General features: G+C 44.6%; 1 protein-coding gene across 1 annotated transcript; it reads left to right on the top strand.

Annotated features, from left to right (window-relative positions):
* The first annotated feature begins 3,622 nt into the window (after positions 1 to 3,622).
* LOC137358544 (EEF1A lysine methyltransferase 3-like) lies at positions 3,623 to 14,245 on the top strand. The gene is made up of 5 exons (XM_068024499.1): positions 3,623 to 5,857; positions 6,530 to 7,036; positions 7,991 to 8,263; positions 10,099 to 10,210; positions 11,956 to 14,245. Exons 3-5 carry the CDS (start codon positions 8,093 to 8,095, stop codon positions 12,357 to 12,359), a joined length of 687 nt encoding a protein of 228 aa, XP_067880600.1. The 5' UTR covers positions 3,623 to 5,857; positions 6,530 to 7,036; positions 7,991 to 8,092; the 3' UTR covers positions 12,360 to 14,245.
* The last annotated feature ends 2,538 nt before the right edge of the window (positions 14,246 to 16,783 follow it).

The following is a 16,783-nucleotide window of genomic DNA, read 5'->3' as shown; positions in this document are numbered from 1 at the left end:
GGGATATATCAGAGTGTTACAGTGAGGGGTCTGCGATATATCAGTGTTACAGTGAGGGGTGTGGAGTATATCAGAGTGTTACAGTGAGGGGACTGCGATATATCAGTGTTACAGTGAGGGGTGTGGGGTATATCAGAGTGTTACAGTGAGGGGTGTGGGATATATCAGAGTGTTACAGTGAGGGGTCTGCGTTATATCAGTGTTACAGTGAGGGGTGTGGGGTATATCAGAGTGTTACAGTGAGGGGTGAAATGCAAATGTAAAAGTGTTATTTTGATCGAGTTGCCTATATTAAACTAATTGCTAGAGAAAATTCTAAGTGTAAATATTCAATAGTGGCTCTTTGCTTCAGGTTTTATTTGTAAACATTTCTTGAATTCGAGAACAGAATGTTCAGAGTGTTACAGTGAGGGGTGTGGGATATATCAGTGTTACAGTGAGGGGTGTGGGATATATCAGAGTGTTAAAGTGAGGGGTGTGGGATATATCAGTGTTACAGTGAGGGGTGTGGGATATATCAGAGTGTTAAAGTGAGGGGTGTGGGATATATCAGTGTTACAGTGAGGGGTGTGGGGTATGTCAGAGTGTTAAAGTGAGGGGTGTGGGGTATATCAGTGTTACAGTGATGGGTGCAGGGTATATCAGAGTGTTACACTGCGGAGTGGGAGGTATATCAGAGTGTTACAGTGAGGGGTGTGGGGTATATCAGAGTGTTACAGTGAGGGGTGTGGGGTATATCAGAGTGTTACAGCGAGGGGTGTGGGATATATCAGTGTTACAGTGAGGGGTGTGGAATATATCAGAGTGTTACAGTGAGGGGTGTGGGGTATATCAGAGTGTTACAGTGAGAGGTGTGGGGTATATCAGAGTGTTACAGCGAGGGGTGTGGGATATATCAGTGTTACAGCGAGGGGTGCTGGATATATCAGAGTGTTACAGCGAGGGGTGTGGGGTATATCAGAGTGTTACAGTGAGGGGTGTGGGGTATATCAGAGTGCTAAAGTGAGGGGTGTGGGATATATCAGTGTTACAGTGAGGGGTGTGGGATATATCAGTGTTCCAGCGAGGGGTGTGGGATATATCAGAGTGTTACAGTGAGGGGTGTGGGGTATATCAGAGTGCTACAGTGAGGGGTGTGGGATATATCGTGATACAGTGATGGGTGCAGGGTATATCAGAGTGTTAAAGTGAGGGGTGTGGGGTATATCAGTGTTACAGTGATGGGTGCAGGGTATATCAGAGTGTTACACTGCGGAGTGGGAGGTATATCAGAGTGTTACACTGCGGAGTGGGAGGTATATCAGAGTGTTACAGTGAGGGGTGCAGGGTATATCAGAGTGCTAAAGTGAGGGGTGTGGGGTATATCAGAGTGTTACAGTGAGGGGTGCAGGGTATATCAGAGTGCTAAAGTGAGGGGTGTGTGGTATATCAGAGTGTTACAGTGTAACAGAGTCAGTGCAGAGTGGGGGGTATATCAGAGTGCTAAAGTGAGGGGTGTGGGATATATCAGAGTGTTACAGTGAGGGGTTTGGGGTATATCAGAGTGTTACAGTGAGGGGTGCAGGGTATATCAGAGTGCTAAAGTGAGGGGTGTGTGGTATATCAGAGTGTTACAGTGAGGGGTGCAGGGTATATCAGAGTGCTAAAGTGAGGGGTGTGGGGTATATCAGAGTGTTACAGTGAGGGGTGCAGGGTATATCAGAGTGCTAAAGTGAGGGGTGTGTGGTATATCAGAGTGTTACAGTGTAACAGAGTCAGTGCAGAGTGGGGGGTATATCAGAGTGCTAAAGTGAGGGGTGTGGGATATATCAGAGTGTTACAGTGAGGCGTTTTGGATATATCAGAGTGTTACAGTGAGGGGTTTGGGGTATATCAGTGTGTTACAGTGAGGGGTTTGGGGTATATCAGCGTGTTACAGTGAGGGGTTTGGGGTATATCAGAGTGTTATAATGAGGGGTTTGGGGTATATCAGAGTGTTGCAGTGAGGGGTTTGGGGTATATCAGAGTGTTACAGTGAGGGCTGTGATAGATCAGAGTGTTACAGAGAGTGGCCGATGATCTAATAAGATAAGTAGAAGGGGAATAAAAGCAAAATACTGCAGATGCTGGAAATCTGAAATAAAAACAAGAAATGCTGGAACCACTCAGCACGTCTGGCAGCATCTGTGGAAAGAGAAGCAGAGTTAACGTTTCGGGTCAGTGACCCTTCTTCGGAACTGACAAATATTAAAAATGTCACAGGTTATAAGCAAGTGAGGTGGGGGTGGGGCAAGAGATAACAAAGGAGAAGGTGCAGATAGGACAAGGCCACATAGCTGACCAAAAGGTCATGGAGCAAAGGCAAACAATATGTTAATGGTGTGTTGAAAGACGAAGCATTAGTACAGAATAGGTGTTAACGGACTGAATATTGAACAGCAGCAAGTGCAAACATGAAAAAAAACAGTGGGTAAGCAAACTGAACAAACTAAGATGAAAGTAGAAGGGGAAGTTACCTTTGGGCCTTGGGGTAGTTTTGAACAATTTCAGAATCAGGTGAAAGAGAAACTGTCAGTGATAGTGACTAGAATGCACAATTATCAAACAGGAAACAGGGAGTCAGGATAAATGGGGCATTTTCAGGTTGGCAAACAGTAAGCAGTGGAGTGCCACAGGGACCACTGCCGGGGCCTCAACTATTTGCGATCTATATTCATGATTTGGATGAAGGAACTGTATGTATTGTAGCCAAATTTGCAGACAATACAAAGATAGGTAGGAAAGCAAGTTGTGAGGAGGACACAGTGTTGGCAAAAAGATATAGATAGGTTAAGCGAGTGGGCAGAGATGGAGTATAATGTGGGAAAATGTGAGGCTATCCACTTTGGCAGGAATAGAAACGCAGAATATTATTCACATGGAGAGAGACTGCAGAATGCTGTGGTACAGAAGGATCTGGGTGTCCTTGTACATGAATCACAAAAAGCCAGCATGCAGGTAGAGCAAGTAATTAGGAAGACAAATGGAATGTTGGCATTTATTGCAAGGGGATGGAGTATAAAAGTAAGGAAGTCTTGTTACAACCGAACTGGGCATTGGTGAGACTGCACCTCGAGTACTATGTACAGTTTTGGTTCCCTTACTTAAGGAGGGGTATACCTGCATTGGAAGCAGTTCAGAGAAGGTTCACTCGGTTGATTCCTGGGATGAAGGGGTTTGTCTTATGAGGAAAGGTTGAGCAGGTTGGGCCTGTAATCATTGGAGTTTTGAATAATGAGAGGTGATCTTATTGAAACATATAAAATTCTGAGGGGGCTTGACAGGGTAGATGCTGAGAGGATGTTTCCCCTCGTGGGGGAATCTAAAACTAGGGGGCACCGTTTCAAAATAAGGGGTCTTCCATCTAAGATGGACATAAGGAGGAATTTCTTCTCCCAGAGGGTTGTTAATCTTTGGAATTCTCTTCCCCAGAGAGCAGTGGAGGCTGGGTCATTCAATATATTCAAGACTGAGTTAGAAAAATAATTGATCTACAAGGGAGTTCAGGGTGATGGCGAGGGGGGGGGGGGGGGGAGGGGGGTGCGCAAGCAGGAAAGTGGAATTAAGACCACAATCAGATCAGCCATGATCTTATTGAATGGTGGAGCAGGCTCGAGGGGCTGAATGGCCTACTCCTGCTCTTATTTCTTATGTAAAGTGGAGACCCTGGTAACACAAGATGAGACTTGGTTCAAGAATACAGGAACTTTCGTAATCAAAACAGAAAGTGTTGGAAATACTCAGCAGGTCTGGCAGCATCTGTGGAGGGAGAAGCAGAGTTAATGTTTCCAGTGACCCGTCATCAGAACTGGAACTTTAGTAGACTGGAACAGGGAGGGCTGTAAGAACAAGCTTCTACATCAGAGAACAGCAAGGAATTACCTTATTATGTAATACTGACATTACCAAGAAAATTTCTAGAAGTGATATTCTTGTTACTTTTCAATGTAAATACAGTTTATGTGTTAAATAAACTGACATTTCCCTGTACGATAGTTCACTTGAGTCCTGGCCAATACTGGCAGCTGTCCTTTGAGGTGCATGTGCTCGGCATGCGGACAACGTAATACCATTGGGATGGTTATTTGTCCTCAGGTCAGTCACCCATTTATATATATAATTCGGAAGTTACTCAGCATAACATTTGATCGCAGTCTGTACACCCGTGCCCCCCACCCACCTGTAGATCCCATGGCAAAATTCCATTGTAAATGTGGACATTGGATGTTCTCATGGAAAAATAACAATATGTGGACAGAGGGCAAGATTGTGATCCATTCAAAATCCACCCACTTGCACGGAGTTAAAATCGGCCCAGAATGTATGACTTTAAAACAGGAGGTGGAGTTGTGTCTGTGCACCCTGTGACAACAACCTGCATTTATATAGTGCCTTTAATTAAGTAAAATGGCCCAAGATGCTTCGCAGGTGTGTAAATCAGACGGAATTTGATCGTGAGCCACATCAGGGGTTATTAGGACAGGTGACCAAAAGCTCCTTCAAAGAGGTAGGTTTTAAGGAGCATCTTAAAGAAGGAGACAGAGAGTGAGGTGGAAAGTTTAGGCCCTTTATCTATTTATCTGCGCCCTCCTGCAGGATGCTATGATGGGTTGGTAAGATGGGCGGAGCAGTGGCAAATGGAATTTAATCCTGAAAAGTGTGAGGTGATGCATTTTGGGAGGACTAACAAGGCAAGGGAATATACAATAGATGGTAGGACCCTAGGAGGTACAGAGGGATCTTGGTGTACTTGTCCATAGATCACTAAAGGCAGCAGCATAGGTAGATAAGGTGGTTAGGAAGGCATATGGGATACTTGCCTTTATTAGCCGAGGCATAGAATATAAGAGCACGGAGGTTATAATGGAGCTTATAAAACGCTAGTTAGGCCACAGCTGGAGTACTGTGTACAGTTCTGGTCACCACACTATAGGAAGGATGTGATTGCACTGGAGAGGGTGCAGAGGAGATTCACCAGGATGTTGCCTGGGCTGGAGCATTTCAGCTATGAAGAGAGAATGGATAGGCTAGGGTTGTTTTCCTTAGAGCAGAGAAGGCTGAGGGGGGACCTGATTGAGGTGTACGAAATTATGAGGGGCATTGATAGATTGGATAGGAAGAAACTTTTTCCCTTCGCGGAGGTGTCAATAACCAGGGGGCATAGATTTAAGGTAAGGGGCAGGAGGTTTAGAGGGAATTTGAGGAAATAAATTTCACCTAGAGGGTGGTTGCAATCTGGAACACACTGCCTGAAGAGGTGGTAGAGGCAGGAACCCTCAACAACATTTAAGAAATATTTAGATGAGCACTTGAAACACCATAGCATACAAGGTTACGGGCCAAGTGCTGGAAAATGGGATTATAATGGATAAGTGCTTGATGGCCGGCACAGACACGATGGGCTGAAGGGCCTGTTTCCGTGCTGTGTAACACTGTGACTCTGTTTCATATGCAACGCGCGGGGAGGTCTGTCAACAGGGCTCTCAGTTCTGGTTTGCTTCTGCCTTCAGCAGGAGCTCTTGTCCACACGTAGCGAACTTTGGTGCTGTCGCCTCTGCGTTGTTCACCAGCGAGTCTGCGGACATGGTTCAGCAATTCCTCGCGGTCAACTTTATTAACAGTCACCAAAAGAAAACTGTCAAAAATTCACAACAAACTACACACACACACCTGGAACGGGCTGGACAGCTGGATGACTGCGCAGTTGCTCGGTGAACCAAACTTGATCGGAGGCGGGTGATTGGCAATAAGACTGGCCAATCAAAAGCGGGGCCTGACGTGTAGCTGTGGACTGGACCAATTGGGATGTAAACCCGCACCCCGCGGCCTTCAACGTCAGGTTAGGTTGAACTGTCGAGCAGGTTTTGTGTGTGTTGGGCCACGTCAGTGTAACATTGGATGTTGTTCAATAATAGTTATATTAAACTTGTATAGACCACTGGTACAGCCTCAACTGGAGTAATGTGCCCAGCTCTGGGCACTGCACTTTAGAAAGGATGTGAAGGCTTTAGAGAGGATGCAGAAAATATTTACAAGAATGGTTCCAGGGATGAGGGACTTCAGTTACGAGGATAGATTGGAGAAGCTGGGGCTGTTCTCCTTAGAGAAGATTTGATAGAGGTGTTTAAAATTATGAAGGGTCTGGACCGAGTAGATAGAGAGAAACTTCCCACTGGCAGAAGGATCCAGAACTAGAGGACACTGATTTAAGGCAATTGGCAAAGTAACCAAAGGCAACATGAGGAAAAACTTGTTAATGCAATGAGTGGTTAGGATCTGGAATGCACTGCCTGAGAGTAGTGGAGGCAGATTCAATTGTGGCCTTGAAAAGGGAATTGGATAATTAATGTGAAGAGAAAAAAATATGCAGGGCTACAGGGAAAAGGAAGGGGAGTGGGACTAGCTGAGAGGCTCTTGCAGAGACGGCACAGATACGACAGGCCAAATGGCCTCCTTCTGCACTGTAACCATTCTATGATTGTATAAAAACTGATGTTTATTGTGTTCACAGAGTTGTTAATGTGTTAGAAGTGCGAGAAGAAAAGAACGTAAGAAATAGGAGCAGGAGTAGACCACACAGATCCTCGAGCCTGCTCCACTGTTCAACACCAACGTGGCTGATCCTCTGCCTCAATTCCACTTTCCTGCCCGCTCCCCATATCCCTTGATTCCCTGAGAGACCAAAAATCTGTCGATTCCAGCCTTGAATATTTTCAATGACTGAGCATCCACCCTCTGGGGTAGCGAATTCCAAAGATTCATAACCCTCTGAGTGAAGAAATTTCTCCTCATCTAGTCCTAAATGAACGGCCCCTTATCCTGAGACTGCACCCCTGTGTTCTAGATTCGCCAGCCGGGAAACAATTTCTCAGCATCTACCTTGTCAAACTCCTTCAGAATCTTGTATGTTTCAGTGAGATCACCACTCTTTCTTCCGAACTCGAGAATATGGACCCAATTTACACAGCCTCTCATCCTAGGAATCAATCTAGTGACCCTTCGCTGTGCTGCCTCCGAGGCAAGTATATTCTTCCTTAAATAAGGAGACCAAAACTGCACACAGTACTCCAGGTATAGTCTCACCAAAACCCTGTACAAGTGTAGCAAGACTTCCTTGTTCTTGTACTCCAATTCCCTTGCAATAAAGGCCAACATTCCATTTGCCTTCCTAATTGCTTGCTGTACCTGCATGCGAACTTTCTGTGTACCTTGTACGAGTGCCCCCAAGTCTCTCTCAACATCAACATTTAGAAGTTTTAGGCCTTTTAACAATATTCTGCTTTTCTATTCTTACAACCAAAGTGAATAACCTCACACTTCCCCACATTATACTCCATCTGCCACCTTTTTGCCCACTCACTTAACCTGTCAACATCTCTTCGCAGCCTTTTATATTTCCCCCTAACTTTGTATTGTCAACAAACTTGGACACATTACACTCTGTGATGGAAGAGTGATCCTGATGTATTTAAACATAAAAATTGTCTTTACTTTTCTAAATCAAAACATAAATAGTGTATTAAATGAAAAGGATTTATGATTATGAGCCTTTTGTGAGCTATGCTGCAAACTTTCCAACAAAATCTTGCAGCTCGTGTGCGTCCATCACACTTCAAGGTGTCAGATTTTCAAAGAAAGCCAGTCATTTCCTGCTGTTTTTCTGACTTTGCTCACCTGGCCTCACCCAGGGCAGAGCTCGGAATTTACAAGCACTGCCAGTCCACAGTACTTTCCTTCAGCACTTTAGATACTCAGTGCTTCAGGATCTGCCTGATTAGATCTCTTTATTGCAGGAAGTACCTGAGCAGTGGCCTGAAAGGCACAGGCACCTTAGCAGCTAAACATGGACTCCGCCCACCCAACAACCCCCGTGGTGCTGCACATGCCATCAGCTCGAAGATTTTTAAATGTCTCCCCCTTTCAAAGCACAGCGTTGCAAGTTTTTTACCCCTGTTTTCTTTCTTTTTCACAGAAGGAAACACATCTTGAAACAAATTCATCCTGCAATCACGACAGAGGCAGTGGAGACTGGAAAGTACCCATTGGTCAGTGAAAGATAATCCAGTTAGGGAGGATGATGCAAAGCCAGGTGGAAGAACATTTGTGCAGTGTTTTCCCCGTGGATGATGGTCTCTTTTCAGACTATTATACAGAGGAGAGCAGTTATGAGTTTTGTGGACATGTTTTAAAGATCACGCAGAACTTCAGTGCTGATCTGGGAGTTGCTGCTGCAGTCTGGGATGCTGTAAGTCTAATGGCCTGCAAATGTATTGGATGGCGGAAAATCAAGCCAGTCACATTTATTCATCTGCTTTGCTGATAGTTTAGCTTGGCTTAGTTGGCTGTATTTTTCCCTCAGAGTGAGGAAAGTTGTGGGTTCAAGTTCCACTCCAGAGACTTCAGTATAAAATCCAGGCTGACGCTCCCGGTGCAGTACTGAGGGAGTGCTGCACAATTGGAGGTGCTGTCTTTCAGATGAGACATTAAACTGAGTCTCCCCATCTCGAGTGGATGTAAAAGATCCCACGACACTAATTTGAAGAAGGTTAGGGGAGTCAATCCTCAGTGTCCTGGCCAATATTTTCCCCTCAACCAACACTTAATGAAACAGATTATCTGATCATTTGTCACGTTGCTGTTTGTGGGAGCTTGCTGGGCACAAATTGGCTGCCACGTTCCCTACATTCCCACAGTGACTGCACTTCAAAAGTATTTAATTGGCTGTGAAGTGCTTTGGGACATCCTGAGGTCATGAAAGGTGCTATAGAAATGCAAGTCCTTTCATTCTTTCTCGTTTGTATTCTGGCACTGTCTGTTGGTTCTGCAGTGCTTCACATCACTATAGAAAATGTGTCTGGGGAATTAATAATGGAAAGTAAGGAGATGGCAGATGAACAGATATTTTGCATCTGTCTCACTATAGAGGATACAAGTAACATCCCAGAAATAGCTGTGTCAGGAAATGGGAGGGAGGAACTTGAAAATTACTATCACCAGGAAAGTGATACTGAGCAAATTGTTTGAGTTGTGAGCTGACATGTGCCCGGGTCCTGATGGACTTCATCCTAGGGTCCTAAAAGAAGTGGCTAGTGAGATAGTTGATGTGTTGGTTTTAAGTTTCCTAAATTTCCTAGATTCGGGGAAGGTTCATTAGATTGGAAAATAGCAAATGTAACTCCTTTATTCAAAAAGGGAGGGAGACAGAAAGCAGGAAACTACAGGCCAGTTAGCTTAACATATGTCTTCGGGAAAATGTTAGAAGCTATTATTAAAGACGTTATAGCAGGGCATTTAGACAAAGTAAAGGTAATCAGGCAGAGTCAACACGGTTTTGTGAAAGGGAAATCATGTTTAACCAATTTATTGGAGTTCTTTGAAGAAGTAACATGTCCTGTGGATAAAGGGAAACTGGTGGATGTACTGTACTTAGATTTCCAGAAGGCATTTGATAAGGTGCCACATCAAAGGTTATTGCGGAAAATAAAAGCTCATGGTGTAGTGGGGCAACATATTGGCCTGGATAGAAGATTGGTTGGCTAACAGGAAGCAGAGAGTAGGCATAAATGGATCATTTTCTGGTTGGCAAAATGTAACGAGTGGTGAGCTGTCTTGTGAGGAACAGGTTGGACAGGCTAGGCTTGTATCCGCTGGAAATTAGAGTAAGAGGCGACTTGATTGAAACATATAAGATCCTGAGGGGTCTTGACAGGTAGAATGTGGAAAGGATGTTTCTCCTTGGAGAATCTAGAACTAGGGGTCACTGTTTAAAAAGAAGAGGTCGCCCATTTAAGACAGAGATGAGGAGAAACTTATTCTCTCAGAGGGGTCCTCAAAAGGCAGTGGAAGCAGAGTCTTTGAATATTTTTAAGGCAGAGGTAGATAGATTCTTGATAAGCAAGGGGGTTAAAGGTTATTGGGGGTAGCAGGAATGTGGAGTTGAGGTTACAATCAGATCAGCCATGATCGTAGTGAACGGCAGAGCAGATTCGAAGGGCCGAGTGGCCTACTCTTGCTCCCAATTCGTATGTTCGTATACCCTCTAAATGAATTAATTCTAACATGAATATGTGATGTTTTCAGGGTCTGGCTCTTTGTCAGTACTTTGAGGAACAGAAGATGAGCTTCTGTGGGAGGAAGGTGATTGAACTGGGTGCAGGCACTGGAATAGTGGGGATTCTAGCTGTTCTATTAGGTAAGTTGAAAGTATCCAAGCAAACCTTGTAATGTGAGAGAGGAAAACAGACAGTAATGCACACGGAATATAAACAGTAAATGCTGGAAACACTCAGCAGGTCAGGTAGCATCTGTGGAGGGAGAAACAGTTAATGTTTCAGTTGGATGACCTGTTTCTCTCTCCACAGATGGTGCCTGACCTGCTGAGTATTTCCAGCATTTTCTGTTTATCGATCTGATTCTCTGCATTCGCAGTATTCTGCTTTTGTAGTAATGACATGTTTTATCTTGATGGGGGGAGGGGTACAATAAAGGAAATGTTTGCTTGCTACTAGATAGTTCCCTTCTGATGATCCACACATTCTACACATTATTATCATCATTCCTCTGTCGGCGTAGCTGGTTATGTTGTTGAGCTATACGGACTAGAAGGGTCCCAGATTCAATCTGTGGATTCTTGCTGAGGTTACTGATCTCAGCCACGGGTGCTACAATTCGTCTCAGTGCCTCTGGACTAAGGAAGGAAAATCAGCCAGGATTTCTGCTCCTGGCTGCTATCCAGGAACAGGACCTGCTCCTCACACTCAAATAGCCTGCGTCTAACACACTGTCTGAGCTTTGCATGAAGATGGCCCCTTGAGTGTGAGGTACTGGAGGTTGTTTGGAGACATGCCTGAGTAAGGAGTCAGTGCCTTCAAAACAAGAGGCTTACAAGTTCCCTGGTAGATCTGTATTAACCCTGACACTTCCTCCATTTCAGAATTTAAACACAAAATGTCTTTTGTCTTTTAGTTTCATTTACTTAGCTTTCGTGTAACGCTCCATTTTGGTGAATCTACTTGGAGCAGACATGCTGGAATGATTCTCTCTCCTTGGCACATTTTTGCTCTGGACTCGAGCTGCCTGTGATGTGTCGCAGGATCGCTTTGGGGGTAGAGATGGCTCCAAGGTGACACAGCTGGCAGTGGAAGTCTGGAACCAACTAAACCCTCCCTGAAGCAGCTTTGTTAATCCGATACCTGAATTAGGCCAGTCTGTGGCATTGCTGAAGATTGACTAGCCAGCCTAATGAAACCTCAAAAAAGGTGGATCTGTCAGTGGGAGCTGGGATTCTTTCCACTCAATTCCAAATAAACCTGGAAGCCAGCACCCTAACCGGCAGGGTGGTCCTTGCTGGATGAGCAGGGAAAAGCCGACCTGTGCTCTGTGCTAGTAGACTGCATCTGGCTAATCCTTCATCTGGTTAAACGTCAGCATGGTTAAGCCTGGGAGTCTCGAAGCTTTGACTCTGTTAAACCTATGCCTCCCCTTTCTGGACTTGGGTTAAGTGGGTGGTTTCCCCAGAGAAAGAACTCTCATCTGCCTGTTCAAATCCCTCCCTGGCCTCACTCCCTCTCTATCTCTTTAACCTCCTCCAGCCCTACAACCCTTCTCAATTTCCATCGCTCCATCATTGGCAGTGGTGCCATTCAGCTGCCTGGGCCCCAAACTCTGGAATTTCCTCCCTAAGCCTCTCTGCCTCTTGCTCTCTCTCTCTCCTCTTTAACTGAGCTTTTGGTCATCTGTCCTAATATCTCCTTGTACGGCTCAGTGTCAAATTTTGTCTGATAATCGCTCCTGTGAAGAGCCTTGGGATGTTTTACTATGTTAAAGGCACTATATAAAGTTGTTGTTGAGTTTGGAGACTTTTTAACATGGCTGACTCCAAAAACTTCAAAGGAAACTGTAAACGGAGAAATGTCATTCTTTCTTTGTATTCATCAGGTGGCGATGTAACCATCACAGACCTACCACATACTTTGAAGCAAATAGAGAACAACGTCTCAGCCAACATCCCCTCTTCCTGGGCACATCGTTCCCAGGTCTGTGCCCTGTCCTGGGGCTGTGACCACAGTCGGTTTCCCATTGACTACGACATTGTTCTGGGTTCCGACATTGTATATCTCCCTGAGACCTACGCCTCACTCGTCCAGACACTGCAGCATCTCAGTGCGCAGAGAGGCACCATTTATCTCTCTTCCAAAATGCGGAGGGAGCACGAGACTGTCTCTTTCTATGAGAAGATCCTGCCTCAGCATTTTCAGTGCCAACTTGTTCACAGGAACGAAGAGCAAAATATCAACCTGTACAAAATGACCAAAAAAGAACCAAGTGCCGGACAGCAGTGACTAACGTAGCAAGGGAAATCTCTCATTTAACACAGCTCTTGAGACTAGGCAGCCCTTCTGTAGGTGACCCATGTAGTAGTCAGTTTGAAGCGTTGATACTGTTTCCCCGGCTAACAGCTAATTCAGCACTGACTGGGGATGGACCCTGTGACCTGACTCAGTATCTCACTCCCGGGTGTAGTCATTCAGTGAGCTGTCAGGTGCACATTCTCTCTTTTTATAAAAACAAATATAATGGCTTTGTTTAAGCAGTGAGACATCGCTGGGGGAGGGAGTTTGAGGAGGGACAAGGGCAGCTGAACCAACATTTTTGAATTGCCTGGGTTATTGCCTGCCTACTGATGTTTATTCCGCATTTTCACACAGTCACACTTCAGCAGAGACCTGCATTGGCAGTATACAGAATAAATCAACAAAAACAAAGCGTAAAACTAATTCTTCTGCCTGTACTGAAGGTGTCAGCCTATGCTGGGGGACCATTCCATGTGCACATGGTGCCCTCCACTATCTCAATTAACCTGCAGTCTTAATGTGTGGACAGTGCGGGTCAGGCTATTTGACCATAAGGGCATCAAAATTAAGCCTGAAGCTGTGCTCACTCGCCTGACATGTTTTTATTATATATACATACACACACTATGATCAGGAGCAAGGACTTTGGCTGTTTCCCCCTTTCCCCCTGCCATCCTAACCCAGAAACACTAAGGCCAAATGTAGTGTCCCCATCACTGCCTAGGTTGACTAGTATTAACACTATTTTTTTAATGTACTTGACACTTAAGTAAGGTAATAACATTGGGACTCTAAGAATAGGAACTGTTTCTGTGAGTTTCATTGTCATACAGGGAGAGAAATGGCAATGAGTTGGAATGCCTGGCATTTGTAATCAGTTGAAGCTGCTTGTTGGGTAGGTTTGATCAGATCTCTGCTGGATGGAGCATGACCAGTCGGGAGAACTGGTCATCACCTGTCGCCCTGCTTGAACCGTGCCTCTTGCTGGACAATCTATGAACTGGTATTGACAATAATTATGTAGGAAATGTTCCATCCTCCTGGTTGAAGGAAGATATATTTTGGATGGTGACAAATTTTGAAGGAAACAAAAGAATTATGTACATTGAATTTATGCTGCAGTGAGGAATGTCGGTGCTGGAGAACAGGATTATTTCTTCTCATCTTGCAACGCATGCTATGGGCTTTGGATCTTTGCTGGCAGTTCACCTTCAGAGTATCGGCTGTCCAATATTGACTTTGCGTACAAAGAACAGCATAGATCAAATGTAAAGTTCCACTTACACTACAGTAATAATGTGCCTTAAATCCTGCCTCAGACAAGCACCCGTAATCCACCAGCCTGACTTTTCTTCAGTTTTGCAACGTCATTCACACAGTGAACTTGTCCTCATAAATAACTGGATCAAGGCAATCCCCAAACTCATGTCACACAGATATGTTGTGGGGGGTCGTGGGTGCATTCATTCCACCAGTTTGGGCTGGATTCAAACCCAGGTTAGGTGATAAACTAACGCTGTGACACACTACTACCCATTTAACACCTGCCAAAATAATGACATTTATAATCATATGGAGAATTTTACAAGGTTGTTTTCTTGAGTATAAATAGTGCCTCAAACGTGAACAGAATATCAAAGATAAAGTGCCTCCAAGCTAACTGTTTCTCTGTACTATCAGTTTTATGTACCTGAGGTTACCAAGTCTCTGTACGCGAATCGCTTTGTATACTTTAACTCTGCTCCTGAACCAAGAGAATGTATTGCATTGACCAAAGAAAAATGGACTGACCAATCATCACGCTTTGAAATTTTGTTGAGTATTTTTATCTGTAAAAAGCGACCAAATTGATCATAAAGCCAAAAACTTTCAAATCTCATGTTGTCATTTCCCACCCCCCCCCCCTCCACCAACCCCCGAAAAAACAAACTTGTATTTCGACATCACCATTCACAATCTCAGGACATCCCAAAGCACTTCACTGTTAATGAAGTACTTTTGCAGGGTAGTTACTGTTGCTATGAAGGTGCTATCCCTTACTGGGGGGGGGGGGGGGGGGGGGGGGGGTTCCACAGGTGCCAGAAGACCTCTGATACCTTACCCAAGTGGCCATTTGTGTGTGAGATTAGACAGACTATTCAACTGTGGAAGGCATCCTGTCTGACATTTTGTCCCTCCTCTCTCGCCAAGGGGTGCTGAAGCCAATTGTAGTGCTCATAGCACGCTGGGTGAGATTAGCTAATTCAGCACAGACAGATCAAACCTGGGACCATCTGGTCTGTGTGGCTTCTTCCCACAACATATTTAAATAACAAGCCACTGGAAGGGATTTAAGAGGAGAAAGTTAGAGGAGGGGAAGAGAAATGGTGTCGATTAACAGGAAGAGTTAACATCAGTCATTTTATCTTCAAAACTTGATTATACACAATGCTGAGAAATGTAGAATTGTAGCTCGGAAGACAGAATGGCTAAATCCAGAATTAATTGCACAAGATCAGAAGAATTAATTCTGGATGAGTGAGTCCATTTGGCCCATCTTAGATCATCCATCCAGAATGATTGTAAAGCACCCCCACGTCCCCATCCAATTGTTTCTGCGAACATTCCAGGTTTTTTGCCACCACTGCCTTTCCATGTGTTGATAGAGTCATAGAGTTGTACAGCACAGAAACAGGCCCTTTGGCCCATCATGTCTGTGCTGGCCATACAGCACCCAACTATTCTAATCCCATATTCCTGCACTTGGCCCGTAGCATTGTATGCTATGGTGTTTCAAGTGCTCATCTAAATACTTCTTAAATGTTGTGAGGTTTCCTGCCTCTACCAGCACATCAGGCAGTGCGTTCCAGATTCCAACCACCCTCTGGGTGATAAAATGCTTCCTCAAATCCCCCCTAAACCTCCTGCCCCTTACTCTGATTCTATGCCCCCTGGTTCTTGACCCCTCCACTAAGGGAAAAGGTTTTTTCCTATCTAACCTATCAGTACCTCTCATAATTTTGTATACTTCAATCATGTCCCCCCTCAGCCTTCTCTGCTCCAAGGAAAACAACCCTAGCCTTTTCAGTCTCCATAGCTGAAATACTCCAGACCAGGCAACATCCTGGTGAATCTTCTCTGCACCCTCTCCAGTGCAATCACATCCTTCCTATAGTGTGGTGACCAGAACTGTACACAGTACTCCAGCTGTGGCCTAACTCGCGTTTTATACAGCTCCATCATAACCTCCCTGCTCTTATATTCTATGCCTCGGTTGATAAAGGCAAATATCCCATATGCCTTCCTCACCACCTTATCTGCCTGTGCTGCTGCCTTCAGTGATCTATGGACAGGTACACCAAGGTCCCTCTGTACTTCCTAGGGTCCTCCCAAAATGCATCACCTCACACTTCTCAGCATTAAATTCCATTTGCCACTGCTCTGCCCATCTTACCAGCCCAACTATATCGTCCTGTAATCTAAGGATTTCCTCCTCACTATTTACAACACCACCAATCTTTGTGTCATCTGCGAACTTACTGATCATACCTCCTATATTCACGACTAAATCATTAATGCACACTACAAACAGCAAAGGTCCCAGCACCAATCCCTGCAGTACCCCACTGGTCACAGGCTTCCAATCGCAAAAACAACCATCACCCTCGACCATTACTCTCTGCCTCCTGCCACTAAGCCAATTTTGGATCCAATTTGCCAAATTGCCCTGGATCCTATGGGCTCTTACCTTCTTGACCAATCTCCCATGCGGGACCTTATCAGTAGCCTTACTGAAGTCCATGTAGACTACATCTACTGCTTTACCCTCATCGACACATCTAGTTACCTCCTCGAAAAATTATTTAGCCACGATCTCCCCTTGACAAAGCTGTGCTGACTATCCCTGATTAATCCCTGCCTCTCCAAGTGGAGATTAATCCTGTCTCTCAGAATTTTTTCCAATATTTTCCCAACCACTGATGCTAGAAAAATCATGGTAAAGTTGCAGATTTGAGGCTGACCTAGGATTGGACATTGCAATGGCCGGGAATCGAACCCAGGTCAAATGCTTGGAAGACAACTATGCTCACCACTATACCACCATCACTTGATAATGCTATGTGAAGCAGAATTTCCTGACATCAGTCCTAAATCTAGTTTGAATCTACGTCCCTTTGTCTTAAGCAGCAAAACTGTGCAGAATACACTTAACACAAATAGGAGATTGGTATTTAACATTCAGTCACCATTGCTACAAGTTTCGAAGAAAGACAGCAAGATTGTAAAATTATAATAAACAAGTTGGTGTTCATCTTTTACAGTATCATATATTAGATTATTTTGCTGTCTACTGTTTTCTTTCCTCCTCTTAAAAGCTGCTTATTTATGTAGGCATGCAGCAGCCAATTTACACATAGCAAATTTCCACAAAC

The sequence above is a fragment of the Heterodontus francisci genome, chromosome X, assembly GCF_036365525.1.
Source record: "Heterodontus francisci isolate sHetFra1 chromosome X, sHetFra1.hap1, whole genome shotgun sequence".
In the NCBI taxonomy this organism is placed as follows: Eukaryota; Metazoa; Chordata; class Chondrichthyes; order Heterodontiformes; family Heterodontidae; genus Heterodontus; species Heterodontus francisci.
This window is presented reverse-complemented; position numbering and strand designations above follow the sequence as displayed.